Source organism: Sciurus carolinensis, chromosome 13, assembly GCF_902686445.1.
Source record: "Sciurus carolinensis chromosome 13, mSciCar1.2, whole genome shotgun sequence".
Classification (NCBI taxonomy): Eukaryota; Metazoa; Chordata; class Mammalia; order Rodentia; family Sciuridae; genus Sciurus; species Sciurus carolinensis.
Window position 1 is genome coordinate 128,801 of NC_062225.1, and position 26,335 is coordinate 155,135.

A 26,335-nucleotide genomic window follows, 5' to 3' on the forward strand; every position below is an offset into this window, starting at 1 on the left:
TGATGACAGGTCTGATAAAAGCTTGGCCTTCGCTCCCTGTCTGTCTCTCTGATGCCTGCCACCTGCCACCTGCCACAGGGCAGCAAGAAGGCCCTCAGCAGACGTGGCCCATCAAGCTTGGACTTCACAGGCTACAGCACCATGAGTCAATGCGTCTTCGGTCACAGATTATGCAGGCTCAGCCCCGCATGGTGACACACGCCTGTAATCCCAGCTACTCGGGAGGCTGAGGCACGAGGACCACAATTTCAAGGCCAGCCTGGGCAACTTAGGAGACCCTGTCTCAAAATCTTTAAAAAAATATGTAAAGGCTGGGGATGAAGCTCAGCAGTAACGGGTCCCTCGGTTTAATTCCTAGTGCCACAAAACAAGCAAACAAAAATAAATTACCCCCTCTCAGGTATTCTGTAATAGCAACACAAAAACTCACGGGCTCATGGGACCCTGGATCCTGCACTGCTGTGAGTGTGGCGGCTCACAAGTACGGGCTTCCACGTCAGAGAGATCTGGAGGTGGATTCTGAGCCTGGTACTGTCGCCTGGATGTGGAACCTAAAAGCAAGGTGACCGTTCCTACCTGGCCAGCTTGTTGTGGGAGTTAAATAAGCGCCTACGTGTGAGGACACCGCGTGCTCTTGGCTCTTCCTGACGTGACATTCGGTGCTGGCTCTATGTTGTATTTACCCAGTCGCGTTGTCCTCCCCAGACTCCCAAGATGTGTCAGAAGTTCTGATGGACCTTCAACCAAATGGCATCTCCCCACACGCCTTTGATTCTTGAAGGCGCCCCCAGATCCTCTGAGACCACAGATACTGACCTTGAGGTCATGCACAGCCCACTGGGGCTGGACAGCAGCCCAGCAACTCCAGACGTATCCCAAGGGCAAAGCAACTTACGACATTGGAAGTTGGTGCCTCAAAAGGAAACACCACAGACTCCCACGAGAAACACATTACGGAGGAGACTGGTGGGCTTCCAGTGACGTCCCCACACCCACGTGGCCTGGTGACAGCTGGTCCTCCCTCAGAGGCCAGCAGCTCAGCCCGGCAGGGAGCCAGTGCTCGCCTCTAGACACGGGACCAGAACAGGCGCAGCCCAAGCCAGCATCAAGGACAAAGCCGACCTGCCCTGAGACCAGGCCAGAAGAGACCAAGGCCAGAGCCTGGTCATATCCGTGGGAGTGACCTTCTCAGAGCAGACAAGAGCGCTGCTAAAATGCAGTGGGCAGAACGATGGCCCCAAAGGCGTCCAGGTTTAAACCCCAGAGCTACGAATGCTACCGCACATGCGATGTCCATGGATCAACCGTCTCCCCTGAACTTCATGCCCAGGCAGGCAGGTGGTATCTGTTAGTTAGATGTAACGGGGAGTAGTTTTGGTTCGTCGATAACTCCCAAAAAGACGCTCCACAGATACAGGTCTCACACGAGGAACTTTTATTTAAGCGGACAAAACGTGTCCGCTCGGGGGAAAGGGGAAAGGGAAAGAGAGAGAGAAGATGGCGCACTGTTCTTTGTATTGGAATTTCGCGGGCTGGGAGGAACCAATCACGGAGGAGGATTATTACAGACTGACTGATGGACCAATGACATATTGGAACGTAATGTGGGAGGCAGGAAGGTTACAGTGATGTAAGCCGGAAATTCCTGTAACGGGAAAGGTGGGCTTAACGGCAGATTGACAGGTGGATTTGGGAAGCTGGATTACCTAACAGTATCCACCTGTAATCCCAGCAATTTGGGAGACTGAGGCATGAGGATTCAAGTTCAAGGCCACTTAGCAAGACCCTGTCTCAAAATTAAAGATTCTAAAAGGGTTGGGGATGTGGCCCAGTGGTAGAGTGCCCCTGGGTTCAACCCCAAGTACCACAGAACACAAACCGACAAGAAAGCTGTGTGGCGACATGACCCCCACAGTGAGGTAGCAGAAGCTTAATGGCCCAACGATGGCGTCTGAGGGGGCTGCGGAGGCCATCGGGGCTCAAGGAGGACGCAGGGCAGGGCCCTGATCCATGAGTGGCCGTGTAGGAGGAGAGGTGCCAGGGAGAGGTTACTGAGCAACGCCTGCAGTGCCGGGTCTCTGCAGTGTCCCCAGCAGCGCGAGGCCCTCACCAGAGGCAGCAGCCCACTCTTGAACTTCCCAGCCTTCAGAACCACGGGCCAGAAGACTTTCCTTCATGAGTGACTCAGGGTGTGACATTCGGTGATTCCATCAGAGAAGGGACCATGACACACAGCAAAAGGGACCTGGCAAGTGTGATTGAACTAAGGATCTCGAGGCAGCGGCTCATCCTAGATTAGCGGGGTGGGGCCGGTGTGATCACGGGATCCTTGTAAGAGCAAGCCAGGAGGGTCAGGGTCAGAGACGGAGTCGTGACAATGGCTGCCAGAGCCTCCGAGTCTGAGGGCCATGTGGAGGTGCTGTGCCTGACCTCCAAGATGGAGGGCCCGGCCTGAGCCACGGAACGGCGGACTCGGAGAAGGCAAAGGGGCGGATCCTCAGGCGGCTGCCCCCGGGAGCTCAGCGCTGCCACACCTGCCCCCAGCCCTGCGTACCCGCGACCGCTTCTGACCTCCAGAACTGTAAGATGACACGTTTACATTTCTAAGCCACTAAGTTTGTCCTGATTTGTTGCAGCAGCATCAGGAAACTAATATATAAAGTGCTGTTCGTGGTCTCTCCTCACGGTAGTCACCTAACATCTCTTCTGCTACTCCAGAGTGAGATTCCCACACAGTATAATGTACTAGCTCTTACACCTAAAAAAGATGAACTGCTATCCTACCCTAAAAAGGGGAAAGAAAATGAACGGTGACCTATTACAGATCTGCCTTGATTGTAGGTAGGACGCAGGTCTGCTCACTGTCCATGTGCTTGGGTCCGGCCAGCTGCAGCAGAGTGGTCAGAACTCTGCACTTGTGAGGGAGCCTGTGCTGGCCGATCTGGGGCCACCAGTGCTGCGTGGAACACTGCTGCCTGTCTCTGAGTTCCGAGATGGCGACTGTCTCTTGGTATAATCTTCCTTTGCTTCACAAGGAAGCACTTTCCTATAAAGTTCAGTACACATTAAAAATTTTAAAAACTACTCTATGATTCCATACTAAGAGAGTTCTCCACTCAGGTGATCACAAACAGGGTTTCCACCTGCCGGAGATGCACATCTGGATAGCTGAGCTTCTGCAGGACCGGCTGAGGTTTCCATCGTGTAAGGCTGCCCCTGGCTTCCAGGATAGCCAGCATTTCTGCCCACCAACAGAGAGACAGGAGAGCTGACGGCAGACCAGGGCTGGAGGTGGGGAGGAGGCACAGGGCCCGGCTACACGGCACGTGAACACAGACCTGGCGGGAGGGTCTGTGCCCGCCTGCGCTGGCTGACCCTCTTGCTCCCCCAGGAGTGTTTCCCCAGGAGGCAAATCCTTCCCGAGGGCCCTGACCTGGAGAGTGCCGTGCCTCTAGCACCTGGGTCACTGTGCTCACCCTTGCCACGTTTCTGAACGCTGCCCTCGTGGTGTACTTGCCTCCTCTGAGAACAGCTGCTGCTTGTCGCCAGGGAGAGCGCATCCTGAGTCCTCAGGAGTCCCTGTTGCCCTGGTGGAGGTCACTCAGAAGAAAGGGTGCAGGGACGGACAGGAGCTTTCCTTGACATCACACATCGAGAGGCATGGAAGAGGAAGCAGGCTCACTCTGCGCTTCCTGAGGGATCAGCCAGGGACCGGGTGGCACACCTGTGCGTGACTGTGGCCAGCACTTAGGGTCACAGGACTGGGCCCCGCGGGCCTTCACCATCACCTTGCTGTAAAGGACCCTCTCCTCTGCACCCAGCCGGGCATGTTCCCATTGCTAATCACTTGAAAGGCACCTGGTCTCTTTCATTTGTGTTTCTGAATAGAGAAGCATGGTGAGGTGGCAGAGTGGGACAGCTGGGGCCCAGGGCACCCTGACCAGAAGAGGGGTCTGCAGTGGGGCACAGAATACCACGTGGGGCAGATGCCCTGCCGTCACTCTGTCAGAAGGGCCCACCATACTCACGCACACTCATGCAAACACGCCAGCGTCACCATGGCTACCCAACATGCCCACACCCTAACGAGAGTCCAGGGTCACTGGTGCTGAGCAGGGCGTGCCAGGTCCCCAGCCATGCCCTCCGCGGTGGAAGGAGGCGCGGGGAGGCCAGGCCTGGGGGCTGTTTGGGAGACAGCTGTCCACACACTGCCATCAGACGAGCTGGGCTGCGCGTGTCCTCATGGAGTGAGCCGGAGGCCGCTGGCTCTCCTGCATGTGCGGACTCCCCAGAGTCTCCGGTTTAGCCCTAGCCTCCCTTGCAGCAGCATCCTGAGCCTTTGAAAACTCGCAGCCCAAGAGCCTGCGTTCCCTTCAGGGAGCGCGGCAATTCCGGGAATATGTACAAAAAAGTATGATCGTGGAGAAGGAAGCAAACCCACACGTTTCGTCCCCAATATGGGGTTCATGTGCCTGTATGAGTACAGTGGCCACTGACCTAGCCCAGCGTGGAGGCACTCGCGGGCCCGCTGAGCCACAGGCCTGCAGGCACCACCATCTAGTGGCCAGTCCCGGAACTGCAGGAGTTGGCATGCTCCCCGGCCTGCGGTGGTAAGCGGCCCAAGGTGAGCAGAGGCTTTTCTTTTTTCTGTACTGGGAACCAAAGCCAGAGCCTGGTGCCTGCTTGGCAAGTGCTGTGCCCCTGAGCTACATCCCCAGCCCTGAGGTCCACTAGGTCAGGTTCGCACCTTCTTTAACGGTGGGGGAAGCAAAGTTTTAAAGAACATTTTGGGACACATTAAAAATTACACAAAATTCAAATTTTAATGGCCATAAATTAAATTGCATCAGACCACAGCCACTCACTTGTCTCCATGTCTTCTAAGGTTGCCTTCGCACCACAGCAGCAGAGGTGAATACTGCCACAGAGAACACAGGCCCAGAGCTGGAAAGTGTACTCTCCGGCCTTGTGCAGAGACTGCCTGCCCAGGCTTGCTGAGACGCATGGCTGCGGGCCTGCCGAGAGCCGCGGCTCAGTGCACGCTCCCGCTGGCCCCTCATCCACTTCAAAAGCAACGAGACCCTCAGAGAAAGGGCTCTTGAGCACGTCCAGTCCACACCTTCCAGGAGGAGCAGGGCATGTCCTCTCCTCAACACGCTTTAATCCTGCACAGCCACTCACCGAGAAGAATTCACATTCCCTCTGGCCCCTGAGTTCTTCCTAAAATAAACCTGAGGCTGGGAACATGCCTGAGGTCCTGGGTTTGGTCCCCACACCACAAAAAAAAATTAAAATAAAATAGCTTGCTTACTTCTCTTTCTCTCCCTGGCGCTAAGAAATTCTTCGATTCAAACTGCTTTCAGTCAGAGAATTCCTAAATCCACTTATTCCACATGCACTTACCAGCACATATAACAAGCACTATGATCAGGGTTTGAGGCACACAGACACACAAAATGTAGGGCCTTGCCTCAAGGCATTGACCATTTAAAGGAGATTATGAACCAGGTGAGCCAGCACACACCCGTGATACCAGTGACTTGGGAGACTGAGGCAGGAGGATGGAAAGTTCGAGGCCAGTCTCAGCAATTTAGTGAGGCTCTAAGCAACTTGTGAGAACCTGCTTCAAAATAAAATTTCTTTAAAAAGAACTGGGAATGTGGCTCAGCACCTTGAGTTCAATCCCTGGTATAGCAAATAAATAAATAATAAAGGGACTTACGGAAAAGCATAGGAAGATGATTAAGGAGAGGTAGGAGGCAGAGAAAATCTTATCCAGGCCAGCTGGAGGAACCAGGGCAGGCTTCCGAAGAAGTAGCAGAGGAAGAGATAGAAAGGGGAAATCAGAACTGGAGGAGACCATCCTAAGCCCAAGGACACAGAGAGGTGGACGTGGAGAAACAACAGGCCACTTATAGACAACTAATCAGCTGGGGAACGAAGGAGCCACAGAGCACACACTCTGTTTCCTTTACTAGTCTGGCACCAGGCTATTGCCTTTTATGCCCAGCTGTTTACGAACACTGGAAAGTGATGCTACTAGCAACACGTGTGAACACTTGAAACTGCCATTTGCTTACATTGCCACATTCCCGTAGTGCCCTTTGAGGTGGGCAGATGAAGAAATGGAGACTCGACTCTGAGAAGAAAGAAACGTGGCCAAGACCTCCTACATAAAACGCAGCAGCATCTCCTCCGTGGGAACCACCACTCATGTGCACGGAGGCTGCACAAGGGTCCTGCAGCTGCACCGTCTGTGAGAGCAAACCTGGGAAACCACTCCTGGTCCATCAGGAACGGCTGGGGAATGGACGACGTAGTGCGTTCACACCACGAACGCTGGGGAACTGGGAAAGGGGTGACCTAGAACCTCACATATCAGCAAGTGTTGATATTAAAAAAGTAATATAAAAAAGGTGAGTGAAAAAACAAATTCCAGAGGAAAAAGCAGTATGTATAATAACATTTATGTAAAATTCTAAGTCATGCAAAGCAATATTCCCTCTTACCTTGGGATATATATGCAGTAAAATTATGAAGTAATGCCTGTGAATGAGAAATGCTGGATTTAGGAAAAGAAGTTCATTAAGAAGTAGGGTCCCAAGGGTGTGAGGCCCCAGGTTTGGATACCGGCACTGCAAAAAAATAGAATAAAATAAGAGGGCATGCGAGCTTCTATTCTAACCTCTTTCTGGAGAGGGCATTGCAGGAGGACGGAGTGAATCATGTGTTTAGTTATCCAATAGTGTAAAACTGTGGGAATCATAAGGTGATGCTGGGTCGGGGTGTGCGGGCCAGGGGCAGAGTGAGATCAGGGAGGTGCACGGAAGCTGGTGGGCTCGGTTTCACTCTTCCAACCGACGATGGAAAGCCAGTTATGACTTCTTCACTGAATCCTCCGCAGAAACGTGAAAATAGATCGTAGCTGCTGAAATCAGAGGAAGGGAGATCTCAGCTTGTTCCAATCAGGAGAGAACGTGAGCAGGCAACATGGTGCAACAGGAACGCTGAGGGCACCCAAAGCCTGTCAGGAAGCACTCCCACCACAGGAAAGGGTGGGCACGGCGCACCCGGGAGCTGGACAGACCCGGCTGTTCCAACAGCGCAGCCCACCAGTCCCAGGACGCTGGGACAGGAACGGGAAAGGGTGGGCACGGCGCACCCGGGAGCTGGACAGACCCGGCTGTTCCAACAGCGCAGCCCATTATCACGGTGCAGTGCGACCAGTCCCAGGACGCCGCCTGGAGGAGCCCCTGAGCCCCACGAAGTCCAGCGGCAGGTGTGACCACGTGGGCCACGTGTGTGCCGAGGAAGGACGTGGCCACTCGAGCGAGGCCGGCGCTTCCGCAGGCTGCAGTGCCCGTGTCCGCGTGTCCCGCACACGCATGCTCGTAGCCTGAAGCGGGGAGCCCTGGGGTCCCTGACGACAACGCCATGAGCAAGGGTGTGCCCGCTCCACGCTGGGTCTGAGACGCCCAGCAAGGACGACAGGAGATCGCGCCGGTGGGACGCGCGCCCACGGTCCCCCGCCTCAGCGGCTCTCAGACGCGGCCGGACCCCGTGGTCCCCGTGCTTCCCCTTCCTCCAATGGAGCGCGGAACCACAGCGCAGAGGCCGGGCGCCAGCCGGGCCGGCGCGGGGCGCACAGGGGGCGTGGCGCCGGGGGCGTGGCGCCGGGGGCGTGGCGCCGGGGGCGTGGCGCCGGGGGCCTGCGGAGAGCGGGGCCGCGCAGGCGCCAGAGCGCGCCCGGCCGCCATGGCGCCGGCGCCGCCCAGTCAGCCGCCGGTGGTGGCGGCGACTCCCCTCGGGAGGCCGGGTCTCCGCCTCCTGCTCCCGGCCCGCCTGCTCCGGGCGGCGGCGGCGGCGGCGGCGGCGGCGGCGGCGTTCCTGCCTCTCCGCCCCTCCCAGCGCACCCGGCCGGGCCGCGGCGCTGGCGGGGAGGGGCCGAGGTCGTCGACGCCGCCCCGCCTCCCAGAAGGTGAGTTCCCGCGGGGCGGCGGCCCGGTTCGGCCACGGTCCGCGGGCCGGGAGGTCGGAGGACCAGGGGTCGCAGGCGCGGCGGCGCGGGCCTTCCGGGGACGGGAGGCGGGACCCCGGCGGGTGTGCGCCTCCAGTGCCGGCGCGGGAGCTGGACGCCGCGCCGAGCGGGGACCGACCCGGTTCCCTGGCCACTGGCAGCGAGTCAGGGTCGGGCGTGTGGGACGGGCACTGCGCCGGGTCGGCGCCCGCGGAGACCCGGAGGCCAGGCCGGGCCCTGCCGGCCGCCTTCGGAGGAGCGGCCTTCAGGTGCCGGGACGCGCCGGGCTGCAGGGGAGCCCGTGCGTCTCGGAAGGACCAAGAGCGGCTCCGGAGGGGTCCGGCGCGGAGCCGTTCCCAGGTGCGCACAGCCCGGGCCCTGGCCTCGGGCTGCAGGTGGCTCGGGGAACTCCGGCTGAGCCTCTTGCAGGGACTTGGAGTTTCACCGCCCGCCGACGCGCCCCTGCCTTCCCCCGGGCGGCGCTGAAGTTCCTGAGTCTCCGCTGCTCCGCGGTGCGGAGCCCTGTGCACAGCGGGGACCCGACCTCAGGTAGAGCTGCTGCTGGGTGGTGGGGAGCCCTGTGCACAGCTGGGACCCGACCTCAGGTAGAGCTGCTGCTCGGTGGTGCGGAGTCCTGTGCACAGCGGGGACCCCACCTCAGGTAGAGCTGCTGCTCGGTGGTGCGGAGCCCTGTGCACAGCGGGGACCCCACCTCAGGTAGAGCTGCTGCTGGGCGGTGGGGAGCCCTGTGCACAGCAGGGACCCGACCTCAGGCAAAGCTGCTGCTGGGCGGTGGGGAGCCCTGTGCACAGCGGGGACCCGACCTCAGGTAGAGCTGCTGCTGGGCGGTGGGGAGCCCTATGCACAGCGGGGACCCGATCTCAGGCAGAGCTGCTGCTGGGCAGTGGGGAGCCCTGTGCACAGCGGGGACCCCACCTCAGGTAGAGCTGCTGCACTCCCCACCCGAGAGCCGGCAAAATGGTCAGACACAGGCAAAACGGTCAGACACGGCTGGGCGGCGATTCTCAGCGTCTGCTGTGTGGCCTTGAGTCACTTTTTGTCTGCAGAGTGAAAGATAATGGAATCCAGATATTAAAGAATGATTTAGGTCCCTTTCTCCAGGCTTGACACCCTGAATGTGAGAACCCTATAAAAACACTTGATCATTGATGTGTCCATTTTGTGTGCCAGTCCATGATCTTACACGTTTCACTTTGAAGAAATGACAAAGAAATAAAATGACTCCTTACAACGTTTTTCTAAGCAATGAATTATAAATTCCATTCACAATATTTACTAATTAGAATTCCATTACAACCAAATAAGTGTCTTCGGTCAGTCTGAATTAGTGTCATCGTTCTGAGTTTTGAAACAAACAAAGCCCAGAAGCATCCAGATTTTTGTCTTTCCCCAGTACCAGTGATTGAACCTAGAGGTACTATGCCACTGAGGTGCATCCCCAGCCCTTTTTGTTTTATTTTGAGATAGTCTCTGTACGTTGCCCAGGCTGGCCTCAAACTTGGAATCCTCTTGCCTCAGCCTTCCCAAGAGCTGGGATTACAGGTGTACCGTGCTGGGCTGATACGTTTTTTTCTTTTATATCAAAACTTCCTCACCAACAAGTATGCCTGAAGAGCTTATAGGTGTCAAGACTGCAGGTCAGGGTGGCTCTGTGGCCAACCCACAGAAGACGTGGAAACAGCACTTCGTGGAAAATTAACTTTTTGCCAAACTTGGCATTCAGCTGTTTGTTTTGGTTTTTGCCATGACTTTAAATATGTACAGACACTTTAAAAGACATCAGTTCATAGTGTTAACGATGACCTTTCTGTACCACTTCAGGTGGTAGATGAGGACACTGGAATAGTAGTCTTGACTAGTAATGTGTCCTGATGCCAGTTTCTCCACTAGCTCTATCACCCTGAGTAAGTCCCCGGTTTTTTGAACTTGACTTTTTCATCTATTGAGTGGGGTAGCTGGACTAGCCCAGTGGTTCTCAGCCAGTGGTCATGCTGCCACCTCCCCGCCCTCGTCCCCAGGAGGCCTGGTAACGTCTGGACATTTGCCTGTCACACCACTGGGCAGGGGGAACACAGTGAGCAAGGGCAGGTGCTAAGGGCATCTTTATAGTACGGGTCAGAAATGCCACAGCATCTTAAAAATGCACTGGACAACCCTACACACACAACACAGGGTGATTCTGCCAAGAGTGCCAAGGCAGAGGAACCCGACCTTAACCAGACTCTGACACCAAACAGTGGACTTCCCACATTGGCATTCTTTCCACAGGGTGGCTCTGTACCAAAACAGTGATTCATGGGACACGAAACTCACCTGTAATGCCATCAGAGACATTGAGAGTAATGAAATCTGCTGAGTCAGGGTTGAGGGTATCCACTGGACTTGAAAAGCAAAATATAATTGATACCTACAAAATTACATCTTGTCACTTTTATTTCAGGTTGATATCCTTCATTAGCCACTTGACAAATGGTAAATATTTGATATGTTACACTGTAAAATACTATTGGGACTCAATATTAAGTTTTGAGATAACATCCCCAGTCCTTTTTTTTTGTACTTTGAGGTATGGTCTCAATAAGTTACTGAGTGTGACCCTGAACTTGTGACTCGCCTGCCTTCTGAGTTACTAGGATTGCAGGCTTGTACCCCCATGCCCAGCATATGTTTGTTTTAGATAGCTATAAAAGCTTTAAATAGTTGCCAGCAATGATCGTAGGTAAACAAGAAGAGGTAAACAAAATACTTAACCAGTATCTTTTTTTTTTTTTTTAAAGAACTTGTTAGGAGATTCCTCCAAATGTTATCAAAGAAATGTCATGTTCTCAGTCATTTCAATTCCATTCTCACTTTCAAAATCCTAACAGGACCACTAAAACTGACTTGAAGCCTAAGTCAGCAGCTACACAGAAAGTTGAGGCAGGCAGATCACTTGAGCCCGAGAGTTCAAAGCCAACCCAGGCAACACAGAGCCTGTCTCAAAAAAAAAACAACCGCATCACCATGGACAGTTTGTGTGCATGGACTCTGAGTCATGAGATGGTCTGATAGGTGCAGTGGACACCTGTAATCCCAGCAGTGGGAGTCTAAGGCAGGAGCGTCTTGAGTTTGAGGCTAGCCTCAGTAACTTAGCAGGATTCTGTCACAAAATAAATGGGGGAAAAAAAAGACTGGGGCTGTAGCTCAGTTATAAAGCACCCCAGGACTCATTCCCAGTACCAAAAAAGAAAGAGAAGTACTGTAACCCTAGGTCATTACCTTTTTGTCTTGCTTATTTTAAAGTCAAATGTATTATATATTTTAAAACAACTCAAGACTTATTGAGAGATACAATATATGATATATTTTTACTCATCAAGTTCTTCCTAAAGTGTTTCTGATTTACAGTTATCTTGAGCACATATTTTTAAGCAAACCTTTTAGATCTATGCACTGGTACCGAAATTAAGCTTAGTTTGAAGATATCCAGTATAATGTAGATACTTAAGGAGATTTAGATTACAAGGTTATAATTTTTTTCACAAAAATTAGCATGATACAGGTATATACCAAGAGCAAGATTTCAGTATTCTCTTCCCCACTCCTTTCCTATTCCCATTAAATTTAATGTGTACCTTTTAAAAATTTTTTTCACAGGACTAGGGAGTGAACCCAGAGGGTTTCTACCAGTGAGCTACATCCCCAGCCCATGTCACTTGGAACAGGGCCTTGGTTAATTGCTGAGTCTGGCGCCAAGTTTTTGATCTTACTGCCTCGGCTTCCTGAGTGCTGGGATTGTAGGAGCGCGCCCTCGCACCCAGCCTTCAGCTTTCATTCTGCCTGATTTTAGCTAACGTACAAGATCTGACTGTCAGTTCAGAGTCACGTGAGTCAGTAACGAAAGCCACTGTGGAAGCTTAGTAATTATTCAAAGGATACAGGCAGCCGAGAGACTCAAATGAATCAGAAGAGCTCTGGTACAGGAGAGATGTCTCTCCAGGCTGTTTTCCCACGTTGGACCCGAGTCTCTGACCCAGAGTAATAGATGGGATTTTTAAGTGAGGTTTACAGGGTCACTTCACAGAGCAGATGGTGAATCATTTATGCCCCCAAGACTTGTATGGCCTGTGTGACGTTCTTCACAGAACGATGCCTCATCAGTTTGGGGTTTATTCGCTGTCAGTGACCCTTTGCCAGGGACCTCTTGCTAAGGGTCCTTCAGAGATGGGGTTTCTTCCTTCCTAGCAACTATCATTAAGCTCTTTTTTTCCTCATTATTTGTTATTGGTGAATCGTAGTTGCCCATAATGGAGGGGTTTATTGTTAAATATTCTTAATTGCTATGATTAGGCTCTTAAGACCCAGCAGCTCTAGAGGCTGGGAATTCCTGTATCAAGGTGCCAGCTCTGGCGAAGGCCTTCTTACTACATCATCCCAGGGCAGAAGGCAGCCGAGTGTGCAGAGGGAGCAAACTCACAGCCTCACACCCTCTTATGAGTGGCATTAAATCTGTCCGTGAAGGTGAAGGCTTCGTGACCTACAGCCTCCCCTCAGGCTCGCATCTCCCAACACTGTTGCTTTGGAGATTAAGTTTTCATCGCATTTTAGGGGAACATGTTAAAACCATAGCAGCATCTTAATTATAAACTGACCAACTTCTATAAAATAAATTTCAACTTTAGGAACTTCATATTGAAGTTCAGTCCTCAAGTATTAATGTAGTAATTTGGGGATAGATTACTTATTATGAGGGAAAAGGCTTTTAACAGATTTTCTAGAAGTTATATACAAGTATATCTTTGAGAGACTTGATGGGCCTACTCAGTGAAATTTGTGTGGTTACCTTTATACCCACTGTGGGGGAAGGTTGCTTCCCACAAGTGAGGATGCTTTGTGTTTCCTGGTGTGACTGTAAGATGACGTTAGTGCTGTGTTGGAGTGTATGCAGGGGTTGGACCCCCAGTTAGAGCACAGTCCACATTCAGCTGATCCTGTAAAACGCCAGAGTCCACATAAAACCCACACCCTCCTTGTGCCAAGTCGTCTCTAGGTTACTTAGGATACCAGATGGAGTGCAGACGCTTGTAAGTGTGGTTAATACTATGTTTAGGGAATAATGACAAGAAAAAGGGTCTGTACATGTTCAGTGTAGACGTGGTTTTTAAAGTATATTCTAATTGTGGTTGGTTGAGTCCAAGGATGTGGAAACCACAGATATGGAGGGCGTACTGTAGCTGAACTCAGTGACCATCATAAAATGGACTGCGTTCTTGTGAGTGCTGTAAAACAAAATACCAAGACTGGATTTCTTAGCCCACCTTTCAGTGTTCAAGATCACTTCCAGGAAGTCCAGTCTCCCACTGGTACCCTGGTAACCTTTCCTTCAGAGCCTATTCTGGACCAAAATAAAAGTGTTATCTTACTAGAGACTTACTAAGTGTTTTCACATGAAAACTGCTGTTCTAATGAGCACAAAAAGCAGTTGCTGTAGCCTGTAGGCACTTGGGAAATGACAAGTTGGGATGGTGTATGAAGTGATGTTACTAGTTGAAGACTGAAAGTATTAATCCAGATGCTTAATTTGACCTGTTTTGTCTCCCTTTATTTCCTCTATAGATACCACATTTAATGAACAAAGACTGAACTTTTACAGATACTTATAAGAGTTTTATAAGAGGCATCTGTGGAATAATGCTTCAGTTTGAATAAGAAACAAGTTCCTATTATGAGGTAGGTTGAAAATAAAGAGAATATGACCTACAGAAGCTTAAATGTAGCAGGTAACTTCATGATGTCATCTGTTTAATCCTTACAAGACCCCAGATGGAGAGACCGGCTCAAAGAGCAACTTACTCTTGGGGAATTAGGATCTAAACTTGAGTCTTTGTAACTCCAAAATCCATTTTCTTTCCCCATGTCCTCCACTGTTCTTCTAGTAACATGCAAGAGACCTCATAAAGCTCGAGCAGGAAACTATTAATCTGAATCAGAAATGTCAGACCCAGAGAGCATTCCCTGCAGTAGCAAAAGGTCATAAACATAATCATAGCACTCTCACCCTTGACCTAGGCCTTTTTTTTTTTTTTTTTTTTTTAAGAATTACAGAGTGTTAAAACTAAATGGTAAACTATTTACTGGCCAGTCAGGTGTGGTGGTGCAGGTGTGTAATCCCAGCAACTTGGGAGACCGAGGCAGAGGATCAAAAGTTCCAGGCCAGCCTCTGCAACTTAGTGAGACCCTGTCTCAAAAAATGAAAAGGGGGCCTGGGGATGTAGCTCAGCTGGCAGAGAGCTTGCCTCACAAGCACAAGGCCCTGGGTTCAATCCCAGCACCGCAAAAGAAAGAAAGAAAGAAAGAAAAACGGGCTGGGATGTGGCTCGGTGATAAAGCACCCCTGGGTTTAATCCCCAGTACCAAAAAAAAAAAAGACATCCATCGGCTTTACTTTTTTAGTTTATAGCCAAAGAAACTGATCCAGAAGAGAGTGGCTCTCCTTAACTAGATGTGGATGTGACAAACGTCCAGCGTGCACTCCCTGTGCCTGGCGGGACTTCCCCTGCGTCTTCCCCCTGGTGGTGGCATCCTGGAGAAAGAATGATCCTGTGCACCCAATTTCAGTTGGCACTTTACGGTGATCTTTCCCACTCTGAGCTTTGCCTTCTCTTAAGACCCAGATAAGCTACTGGGTCTCTCAGGTCTGGTATCTAAAATACCAGGAGTACTGGGTCCATTTATGTGCAGGAAACAGAGCCAGCTCTGCTGCTTGAGGAACTGGCCTATTTTCAGGCGTTGTAATCTTGTGAGGAACTGCCGTTCAGTGTGCTGTGGTTGAGATTAAAGTATGATCGCAGTCACATCTTGGCCTTGGGTTGAGTGGCCTGGACTCGGGTCCAGCTCTCCTGCTAGTTGCTGACAAGTCTGTTGTTTCTTCAACCTGCAGAATGGGGTTGGTAATCTCTGTCTTGCCGTAGTCGTAAAGTCAAATACGTGTGTAGTCCATTCCCCAGAGCGAAGGTTCTAAGACTGGTGAAAGAGATAATCACAAGGTCCTGTGACACTCAAGTCACATTGAGATTTTTAAAATAGCTTTTGTACAATTGTAAAGTAATAGTCAATGTAGAAAAGCATATAAATACAAGAAAAATAAAAATCACTCATAGCATACTCTGAAAATGTTTGTTTCTCCCTTTTCCCTGTATCAACATTTTAGTTATGTGGCCACTTTAAGATCAGTTCAGGGATTATCTCCCCTTCTGTCTTGCGCCCTAGAGGTTTCCTCACTCTTAGGTGCAGGAGATTGGAGGTAGGCAGTGCAAGGCTGCTGGGACAGCTCCGGGAGAGGACCTGGCTTCCTTCCTCGTGTCTGGATGCTGAGCTGCAGCCCTGGCCTCTGGTCCCGGCAGCAGGAGGGCGGAGCATTACACAGCTTTCTCAGAACTCATTCTTACACCCACATCTTCAAGAAAGGCCAGGAAGTATAGTCTTTTACTAGGCGCTCTGCCTGAGGTTTGTTACCAAGGAGGGGAGACGTAATTTGAGGTAGCATCTTGCTAAATTGCCCAGGCTGGACTCAAATTTTCAATCCTCCTGCCTCTGCCTCCTGAGTCACTGGGATCACAGCTGTATACCACCACACTGGCTTGAATTATTTGATCTTTGTAACAAAAGCACTTTGTAAAGTGCTTAGTTTCAGGTGAACAAGAATAGAATGTTACACAATATAGATCTGTAATCTCTGCATCACGTTTTTTAGCCCCCAGGTTCTTTCACAGCCTCACTATTTGAAGAAAGTTCATTCTGAAAATCTGAAGCCCTTAACAGGTGAATATGATCAGGTGTCTCCACCAAGCTCTCAGCCCGATAAGGGTAAGGTTTCATTCACCTCATCATCCCTCTCTGCCCTCTGCAGTGTGTGCGACTGGCTTCTTAGTGTAATGTCCTCCTGTTCCTCTTGGTCTTGCTGCTATCAATACTGCATTCCTTTTTATTGCTGACTAATATTCCATTGTATGAATGTACCACATTTTGTTTGTCCACTTATTAGTTAATGGAGGTTGGAATTGGTTCCATTTTTTTATCACCGATAGTATTTATTCCATTGTATGTTTGTACCACCATTTGGCTTATCCATTTACCTATGAATCAACATTTTTTTTTCTGGAGCTGTTACAGATAAAATTACTGTAAACATTCATGTTCAACCTTCGTGTAGACATACGTCTCCTTTTGTTTGGGGTAAATACCTAGGAGTGGTGTAAAGGGATCACTGGGTATGTGTGACTTCTTAAGGAACTGCCTGTGATGGTGAAGTCCCCCGAAGCTCACAGGTGAGGCAATGCGAGAAGTTTAAAGGAGAAATGATTGAGTTTCGAGCGTCTTAACCAATCCGTGAATGAATTCCTGATGGGATTAACTGGCAACTGAAGGCAGGCAGGGTATGACTGGGGGAGGCGGGCCCTGGGGGTGCCTCTGGTGAGTGGAGTCTCTGCTGCCTGACGTGACCCTTCCCCACCACGTTCTTCCAGCCTCACTCAAACCCTGAGGAAGGAGCCAGCTGTCTGGCTGAGACCTCTGAAGTGTGAGCCTGCAAATCCACTGTCCTCCTTAAAGTCGCTCTCCTCAAGTCTTTGTCACAGCAACAAAACACCTGACTGAACACTGCCCAACTAGTTAGTCCTCGTGGCCACACCTCTAGTCCCAGGGATTGGGAGGCTGAGGCAAGAGGATCACAAGTTCAAGGCCAACCTGGGCAACTTAATCCTGTTTCAAAATATAAAATAAAAGGACTGGGGATATGTAGCTCCGTGGTAGAACACCCTGGGTTTAGGCCCCAGTACCAGAGTGAAGAAAGAAGCTTGCTGTTTTCTAAGTGGCTGTTCCACTTTACATCCCAGTAAGGGCATCTGCAGGCTCCAGTGTCCACACCCTCGCTGATGCTGGTACTGCCCGTCCTTCCATCTCAGTCATTCCCGGGCGGGATGCTCACCACTGAACAGCATCACTAGCCCTCTTTAGTTTTTGAGACAAGACCTCACCAAGTTGCTGAAGCTGACTTCAAACTTGTGATCCTCCTGCCTCAGCCTCCCAATCCCTGGGATTACACGTGTGTGCCACTACACCCAGCTTAGTTCACATTTTCTTTTTTTTTCCCTGTATTTTTATTGATACTTAATGGTACTTAATGGTGGAATGTGTTTTTCACATAGTTCATATTTTCTTGATGACTAATAATTTTCAACATCTTTTCACGTTGATGGGCAATTTCTATATATTCTTTTCTGAAGTGTTTGTTAAAATAATTTGCCTATATTTAACCATTTGTTATTTTTCTAGTCTGAATTTTTGTGCTACTTACATTGAATAGGAGCTAATTTTTGTAACTCAACAAATTGTGTTTCATTTAGAGAAAACTGGGTTTTATTTCCAGGAAAACAGCTGATCAGTAGTGACCCTAGAGTGCCGTCACGCTTGTTTTTGTTAAAGGGAAAACACTCAGCCTACATAGGTTTCTACCTGCCTCCTATCTAACAGGTGAAATATGTCACCAATACTGTCCAGGGCATTATCATTTCATAGGGTTCTCTCTGCTGTATTTGTGCTTAATCAGGATTCGAGGTGGGAGAAGAGAGAGAATCAGGAGTAATGTTGCTTGTCCCCTCTCCCCTCCAAAAAGAATCATACAAGCAAGCAAAAGCCATATAAACTAGACACTGTAATGCAGGCCTGAAATCCAGCTACCTGGGAGACCAAGGCAGGAGGCTCACAGGTGCGAGGACGGCATGGGAAGCTTAGTGAGCCCCCCTTAAAGTGAAAATAAGTACGGAGGGGCTGGGAATGTGGCTAGGTTGGAACACCTGCCTAGCACGCGAGGCCTTGTGTTCCCTCGCAGCACCGAACCAAAACAAATCCTCTGGTGTGTCCACTCTTAAGTCTCTTCTGAAACTCTCTACATCAGCTCTGTCCTAAGAGCTTCCTCCTGTTTTCCTCCTCAACCCTCTCGTCAGTACTTTGAGAGAACAAACCAGAAGGTATTCTAGAATGCTTTTCCACCAATCAGAACAACTGATATCCAAGCGCTGTGCAGAGACACAGAACTCTGTTCGCTCATATTCCCTCATACCCTGTACTTGAGTAGTTTTGTCTTAGAGCTGAATTTCTAATTTCCAGCATCCCCAAACCGTTTCTCAAACGTCCTTTTATTATTTTTTTATATTTTTTTCTAATTAGTCTTCCTTTTATTATTAGGCCTTACAGTACTGTAGTCAGAGTATGTTTGTTCATTTTATTTGAGTAAACTGAACTTTGTAAAGATCAAATTATTTCTCAGTGGTTCTGTGACTTCTCTAAGAAAACAATATACGGGAAACTGAGTACTAGAACTTTAGAAATTACCTGAACATTCAGATCAGGCCACCCACCCACGGTGTGCGCGGTTCTCGCCCGCACATCCCTGTGCGCCTTCATCTTGGGTCCTGTGATGGGGTCCTCTGTCAGTTCCCTCTGCCTTTCCTTCTGTCGTAGGGAGGTCAAGTTACCCAGTGAGTGGCCCGAGAGATACTTGACCATGCTGATGCTACTTTTTGGCATATTGTTATAATGTTTACCACTTACGGTGAAGTTTTAATTTGTTTGGGCTTCTTTGTTTTTCAAAGTTATTTTCAAGAGCAAAGGAAATATTCAGAACAAAATAACCTAGTAAGGATTTCTTCCATCTTCTCTGCAGAGAATCCCTTTTTGTCAACCTAATGAAGCATTCGAAGAAGTCATATGACTCTTTTCAAGATGAACTTGAAGATTATATTAAAGTGCAGAAAGCCAGAGGCTTAGAGCCAAAGACTTGCTTCAGAAAGATGAGAGAGGACTATCTTGAAACCTGTGGGTACAGAGAGCTTGACATCCAGACCCAGGTATAAAGTGTTCGATTCCGAGACCCCCCATCTGGCACTGTCCAGACCTGCCCACGATCACGCAATACTCCACACACCGTGGAAAGCCAGCCACCTCAGTGCTCCCCAGCTCCGGAGGCCCGTGAGCTGCTCTCAGCTCCCCAAGGACTGTTTCTTAGAGAAGCCTGTGCCCACGAGCCTTGGTCAGCCAGCGCATGACTGTGGTTCTTACGACATAGAATCCAGAGTTCGCGGGCACCTCTCCTCAAGAAACAGCCCCAGTGCCCATCCAACCAGCCATAAAGAGGTGCATCAGAGGAGGAAGAGAGGCCCAGAGGAGGGCAGGGAGAAGGACAGAGGAGGAGCGGCCCAAGCATTCGGAAAAGAGGCTCTGAGGAGGCGGATTCAGACAGGCACAGGGGCATCCAGAGAAAGAAAGCGAAGGCGAAGGCGGAAGCCGCGCAGGTCGGTGCAGAAAGGCCGAAGAACCGGAAGGAGAAGAGGAGCCGGGAGGCAGCCTCCAAGAGAGAGGGCCGCAGCACAGAAGAGCAAGGAAGGACCAAGGCAAGGAGAGAGCAGACGAGGAGCTGCTTTGGGACCAGTCCTCCTCGGTTCTGAGGGGCGTGGCCGGTTCTCCTGAGGTCACACTGAAGGAGTGCGGAGCTGGTTTCCCGGTGCTTGTGCCCTGCGGTCTTCTTTTGTGAGCAGCCCTCTAGAATTCCTCACCAAGGCCGCAGAACCTGAGGCCTCCCCTCGCTGCTGCCTTGCGGGAGCTGCTCCTGATCCTTCTTCTCCAAAAGCGCCGCCTCCTTGTTCCCATGGTGCAGTCTCTTCGGGAGGGCGGCTCTGCTTCTGTGTATCAGACTGGACAGTGGCGTTACCTTCCCGTGGAGGGCGTCTATTTTAAACTGGAGGATGAGCAGACTTTGCAGAATCCGTTTCTTGGTTGGGATTGTTTTAGTTTTGAGTGGGATTTTTTTTAAGTTCATTGATTTTCTCTATCCATTTAGATTTTTTTCCCTTTGTTAGCTCTAACTTGGCATTATATTTTATAGGTTGAAAAGTGGAAAATGAAATACATTATATTAATAGTAATAAGCTTGTTTTGTATAGTTTTAAGAGTTTTTAAGAGTCTCCATACAAAATCACTTTATATTCTTGAAATGTTTATAATAAAGTGTTCTAATTTCTGCGTGCTGTTTCTGTGTCAGTGATCTGTCCCAACCAACAGTGATTTCTTTGGCAAGTGGAAGATCAAAGTAACAACAATACAGTTGTCCATAAGCGGCAAGATCTTTTGGGTGGGTGACATTTTAGAACTGTGGAAAGTCTTTACCTCCTATACCAAACTTATTCCTATTTGAACCCAGTTTTCAGAATAGAAAACTGATCGGTTTTTCCAAATAGTTGAAACTAAAGAGATAGGAATTCATAAGAGTGAAGTGCCGCTAGCTTTTCCATCAGGGCAGCACCGAAGGACTACTCAGCGAGATGCCAAGGTGCTCTGATGTCTTCAAGGGAGTCCCGTGGTTGGCACCTACCAAACAGTCCACAGTGAATGTATCCTTCAGGTCCTTTTAAATGGGATTAAAATCATGGAAACTGGGCAGGGGGAGACTAAAGTACGTGATTGTTGGTAAGCTGAGAAAGCCCCTGTGGCTTGCACAATAGTTTTCAAAAATTTTAGGACCAGAAACTTTGCCCTAAATCTGATGGGAGGCCTTGTTTCTCCACCCGTCCAATGTACAAGAGCCTTTCAGTGGCCAGGCTGCGGCTGAAGCTGAGCTTGCTTTGGGCAGCTCTTTGCTCCCCGCTTCTGCCTCTTCATGGGAGCACTTCCCAAGAGCAGAACCCAAGAGAATAATGAGTAGGGATTCCTGGTAGTTTTGGAAGGAGGGTCAAAAACTAGAGGTAGAAAAAATGGGACTGATGATCATAACATACATGAAGGAATAGAGCCACAGGCCTGCACCTGCCGGGAGAAACCTGGAGAAGTGAGGGCTGGGCCGCCTTCCAGCTCGCAGACCCGGGCAGGCCAGCCCACAGAAGGCCAAGCGGCCAGCACGGGGAGGGCTGCAGCGGGCGCCAGCAGATACCGGAGGAACAGATGCAACCGACTTGTGGGGTGGGAATGGGCCTTGGGAAGTGGCCACAAAGCAAGATGAAGGCACACGTCACACAGGTCAGCTCCCACTTGGAAGTGAAGGAGCAGGACGCGTGTCCCTGGCAGAGTGCCATGGTATCCAAGAGTCCACGCACTGGAATTTCTGTGGGTGAGGCTGTAAGGAGTCTTCAGAGCTGAGGCTGGAAACACTAGGCTGTGTTAAGGAACTTGGATTTGTCCTCGTGACAGAAACCTTAAAGACCTTGAGTTCCAGTATTAGATCACTTCCTACAGGATCTGAACCCGTTCACCCCGGTCATCTGAGCCCCTTGGCTTTGCCTGGATCCTGGGGTGTGACTGGATGGAGTTGGGTGTCTGACAAACAGCTGGAGGCTGGATCCAAGGAGTCGGCCAAGCGCTAGGCACCTCCAGTGGAAGGAGTCCTCATTTTGATGGGAAAGGGATGACTGCCAGGCAGTGTCCCCAGAGCCCGTTGAAGGACTTCCTCCTGACGAGTCGGGGGACGGGGAAACAGACGGCTCCTGAAGACACACCACGCTGTGTGCACTGTTTCCCACTATTCTGTCACATGAAGCTACGTTGGGGATCAGGGCAGGAAAGGACAAACCAGAACCAGAGAGACCAGGCGGGAGGCTGCAGGAGACAGACAGTGAGGTGGAGGAGCTTCCACGGCGGACGCTTACTGCTCACTGACCGGTGACTCCAGTCCTGCACACTCGAGAGGATTTGCTGGCCTGGGGTAGCAGGTATGAAGTTGAGTCTGACATGCTGAATTTCGACCTGCTGGACCCTCATGGAGATTCCCAGTGGAGAGAGACTTGAGTCTGGAGCTCAGGCAAATGGACCACGAGCTGTGTTGTGAGTTACTTGCATGTAGGTTTGAGGCCACCAGAATGAGCAATGCCCAGGGAGAAGATGTAGCTAGGAATAAAACCCAGCAATGGCGAAAGCCAGTATTCAGAAGAAAGGGTACAAAGGACCAGAAAATCAGCAGAAAACCCGTTAGGCTCAACTCTATCTACATACGTGCGTGCATGATTTTAATGTGTGTACGTGTAAAACAGAGCTTGCCTGGCCGCCCATCCCACCGGGCCCCAAATAGCCATGAAGGAAGGAAGAGCGCGTAGGCGCCGTGCCGTATTCTGAACAAGTGACCACGAACCTCCAATCCGTTCGGCCTCCAGCAGGGAGTCTGCTTCATGGTCTCCCCTCCCGGCCTTCTTACTGTGGCCAGGCAGGCCCCTTCCTCTCAGCCGATGACCTCACCTCACACTCCACTAGGAAAATGGACACCCTGTCCTTCCACCAGAACTGCGAGCTGCCCTCCAGTCACGGTGAAGAGGCCCCCACTCTTCCTGAAGGCGCCTCCTGTCCTCCTGCACCAAATTCTGACCTTCTCAGGACTTCTCTCCTGCACCCGTCTGTACTGATTCTGCCATCAACATGCTTCTGTCTCTTTCAGAGACAAAACCACAAAACTCCCTTAGCCCCTCTGCAGTAGAGGGAGGAACTGGGTTTCTCCCCGCCGCACTCTCACAACACCGCTCAAGGTTTCTGTGACCTCTGGTCACGAAGCGTGAGGATTCCCCACCCACACCCAGTCCCCTCTTCTGTTTTTGCAGCAGACACCAGCTGGGTGTCCTCTGAGCACATTCATCTCCAACACGATCCACCCGAGGTAGAGGTCCCCCAGGCCAGGGCTCAGTTCCCAAGACGGCCCCCAACTTGGGTGCAAACCACAGGCCCCAGGTCGGGACCTGTTTCTGACTGACCGCTGTAACTTGGGTTCCAAGAGCCCTCCTTGGATTTGACTGATTTGCCAGAACAGCTCACAGAGTTCAGGAAACCCGACTCACACTGGCTCGTGATAAAGGGCGTTGCAGATGGAGACGTGCAGGGGTGGAGGCAGTGGAGGGGGGGGGCTCCCTGCCCACCCCACGTGGGCCACCCCCAGGAGCCTGCGTGTGTTCAGGTATCTGAAGCTCCCGACCTGCAGCAGCAAGGAGTCCTCATGACACAGTCCTCCAACTGCACCTGGACAGAGCCATCAAACAGCGCTTCCCTCTGGATGGGTACCAAGGAGTGGAAAGGCTGGGTCACGTGGTGGTGCCACTCCCAGGCACGTCAGTGTCACAGCAGCGCGTCACACAGCCCAGGGACCTGTCGGCAGATGGATGGACAGAGATGTGGCATGGAGTCCTACTCAGCCGTGAAGAAGAACGTGACATTGCTGGTAGGCATGGAACTGGAGAACGTCACGCCAAGTGGAACAGGCAGACTCGAAAGTCAGGCAGATGTTTTCTCTCACGTGGAAGCCAGAGCAAAGTAAAGGGGAGTTGGGGATGGGTCCCTCTAAAGTAGAGGGAGACCAGTGGAGTAGAGGAAGGGAGTGGGGGTGGGAAGAGGGACAGGGAGGGGAAGAAGTGCAGAATGGACTCGACCACGTACTGTGCTCTGTGCTGTATGAAAACCACCGTGAACATCACATTATGGATGAGCACCAATTTAAAGTCAGGAAAGGTATAGTAGAGTCGGGAAGGGACGGGAGGCAGGAAGGGAGCAGAGGAAGTGCCGGGGCTAACGTGGAGTAAATCGAATCCCCACTTGCCTGACGTGTTGAAAGGAGCCCACTCTGTGTAACTAACACACTGATACACACGTCTTTGAAAGTGGCTCCTCTGCGTTCCCTCCAACTTGTCTGACCCTTGGTGGCTGGCCAGTCACCTTGCAAGTCCCCAGGGTTCACAGAGCAGCCCGCCTGGAGGCTCCAGCGTAGGAAGACAGGAGGGAAGGAGGCTGGTGCTGGTCAGTCAGGCGTTTACTACCGGTGACTGGTGGGGTCGCTTGACCTTTAGCCTCATGGTCTTCGTCACAAAACAATGCTTATAAAACCGTCTCACCTGCGGAGGTTGTTTGAAGATAAAGCGCCAGTTACATGCTGTGCGGTAGTCGAATCAGAGTATCAGGTACAGGGCTGGGGACAGCTCAGAGGGAGCCACGTGCTCCGTGCCAAAGGCACCAAAGGGAGCGAAGAGCCTGAGCCTCAGCCCTCGGAGCCCGGGCCAGCTGCGCGTGGTCAGCCATGTCTGTGAGGAACAGGCACTCGCCAAACAGCACGTGTGGCAGCTTCCGACCGAGTGACCCTGAGGTGATCCACAGCTCTGGGGGAGGCGAGCACCCTCTGACCCGTATCTGCAGGGCCCTGGCACCGTCTGGGTGCTCACCAAGGGACAAGGGATGACTGTGCTCGGGATGCAGCGTTGGGGAACCCGGGGTGGCGTGAAGTGTCACAGTGCTGAGCCTGCAGCCCGCCGGCGGAGCCCAGCAGAGGCCGGCCGCGCACGCTGGCCGCCTCTTCTACGCCCTGGCCCAGCCCCTCCCCCAGCTTCCCAGGAGGCCGTTCTTCAGCGAGCACCCCTGGCAGCAGCCTCCTCCAAACGAAGCCTGACCACCCCCAGCAAAGCCCTGCAGAGCACCGCAGCGTCACCGGTCCGGCGCTGAAAGCGGTGGCCTTTCCTGATGCCGCAGCCAGGAGAGGGTGGTGGGCGAGCTCTGTCCTCGGGAACACGAAAGAATAAGGAACGTCCGACCCCTGGACCACGAGGCCAGGCCCACCCTCAAAGACAGCCCTGGAGGATGCCACAGCCAAACGGTTTGGGAAGCATGAGCCAAAGCCAAAACAGGCGAACACAGAACACAAGACCCACTGAGACCACCTGCAGACAGAGGCACGCGGACCCCCAGTGACCAGCAGAGGGCTGCTGCCCCAGAGGGCACCGCGGACAGTGGACCTTGCCGTGCTGGCAAAGGCAGCCGCCCGTGGTGAGGCTGTGGGTGGGAGGGTGGCGTCCACATGCACAACAAACAGGAGGAGACCCCTGACTCCTCAGCCCTCAGCCGACCAATTCGCTCCAGCCGGCTCACTCCAGAGCTTTCCGAAGGCATCTCAGGAAGCCGCCTTCATGACATCAGCCATGGCTGTGGCTTTGATTAGGCTTGTGCTAGGGATGGAACCCAGAGCCTGTGCTAAGTCCCACCGAGCTGATGTCCTCAGCCCCTGTGGCAGTGTCCTTAGGCAGGGACCGCATTGCCTCCCGGGTGTGGCCCAGAGCAAGGAGCAGCTGGCTCCAGTGCCACCAGTGCTGAGTGCAGAAGCCCTGCCCCAGGTCAGGAGAATGTCTCAGACTATCAGGTTAAAAACACTAGCCTGATCATTGTTTGCTAGACCTGACAACATTGGAGTTGAGAATGTCTGTCCATTCTTAGACACCAAACGGCGCCACCAAGGAAGCCTGGCACAGGGCGCACACCGTCTCCAGCAACCCGGGGCTGAGGCGGGAAGAGCTCACGTTTGAGGCCAGCCTGGGCCTCTCCCTCCCTCCCTCCCTCCCTCCCTGTCTCCCTCCCTCCCTCCCCCCTCCCTCTCCCTCCCTCTCTCCCTCTCTCTCCCTCCTCCTCCCTCTCTCCTCCTCCCTGTCTCCCTCCCTCCTCCCTGTCTCTCCCCTCCCCCTCCCTCCCTCCCTCTCCCTCTCCCTCCCTCCCTCCCTCCCTCTCTCTCCCCTCCCTCCCTCCTCTCTCCCCCCTCCCTCCTCTCTCCCTCCCTCCTCCCCCCTCCCTCCTCCCTCCCTCCCTCTCCTCCCTCCCTCTCCCCCCCCCCCCTCTCTCTCTCTCTCCCTCCCTCTCTCCCTCTCCCCCTCTCTCCCTCCTCTCCCTCCCTCCCTCCCTCTCCTCCCTCTCTCCCTCTCTCTCTCCCTCCCTGTCTCCCTCCCTCCCTCCTCTCTCTCTCCCTCCCTCCCTCCCTCTCTCCCCCCCCTCTCTGAAACCTCTGAAACCCTGCCCCAAAGAAATCTTTCCTTCTCCAACTTGTTTGTGTTGGGTGTTTTGGTCACAGTCACAAAAAGCTGACTAGCACAAATGACTACAAATTATTTGCAGTATATGGCAGAATCTCCCCTGGAAATTTGAGCCTGGACCTTCTTAGGGCAAAGAAAGTATCCATAGCAGAGTAACGCATTCAGAAAGCTTTCTCCATTCTCCCGAGAGTCCATTCCTGGTCCATATGTGGAAAACCTGAGCCTTTGCATATGAACTTGAGGGTAACCTGAGAAAGCAGAAAGCCAAAGGATCACAGCAAAGCTGTGGCTTAGGAGGGTGACCAGGACTCTGTCCCTGATAATGGGGAGGAAGTGCCCCATGGCCCCACTCTCCCAGGAGGCCACAGGGTCCTGCTTCCCAGGAAGGGCTGCAGAGGGGGAAACCCCAGGACCAAGACTGGACTGTCCACCCGTCAGAAAGTCACAAGCATTT

The 26,335-nt window shown here is 51.9% G+C and overlaps 1 protein-coding gene across 1 annotated transcript; it reads left to right on the forward strand.

Moving 5' to 3' along the window:
- The first annotated feature begins 7,702 nt into the window (after positions 1-7,702).
- Krcc1 (lysine rich coiled-coil 1) lies at positions 7,703-20,095 on the forward strand. The gene is given in 6 exon segments (XM_053743284.1): positions 7,703-7,978; positions 18,741-19,046; positions 19,048-19,255; positions 19,257-19,279; positions 19,281-19,438; positions 19,441-20,095. Coding segments are annotated over 5 exon segments (840 nt in total). The 5' UTR covers positions 7,703-7,978; positions 18,741-18,762; the 3' UTR covers positions 19,608-20,095.
- Positions 20,096-26,335: the final 6,240 nt, after the last annotated feature.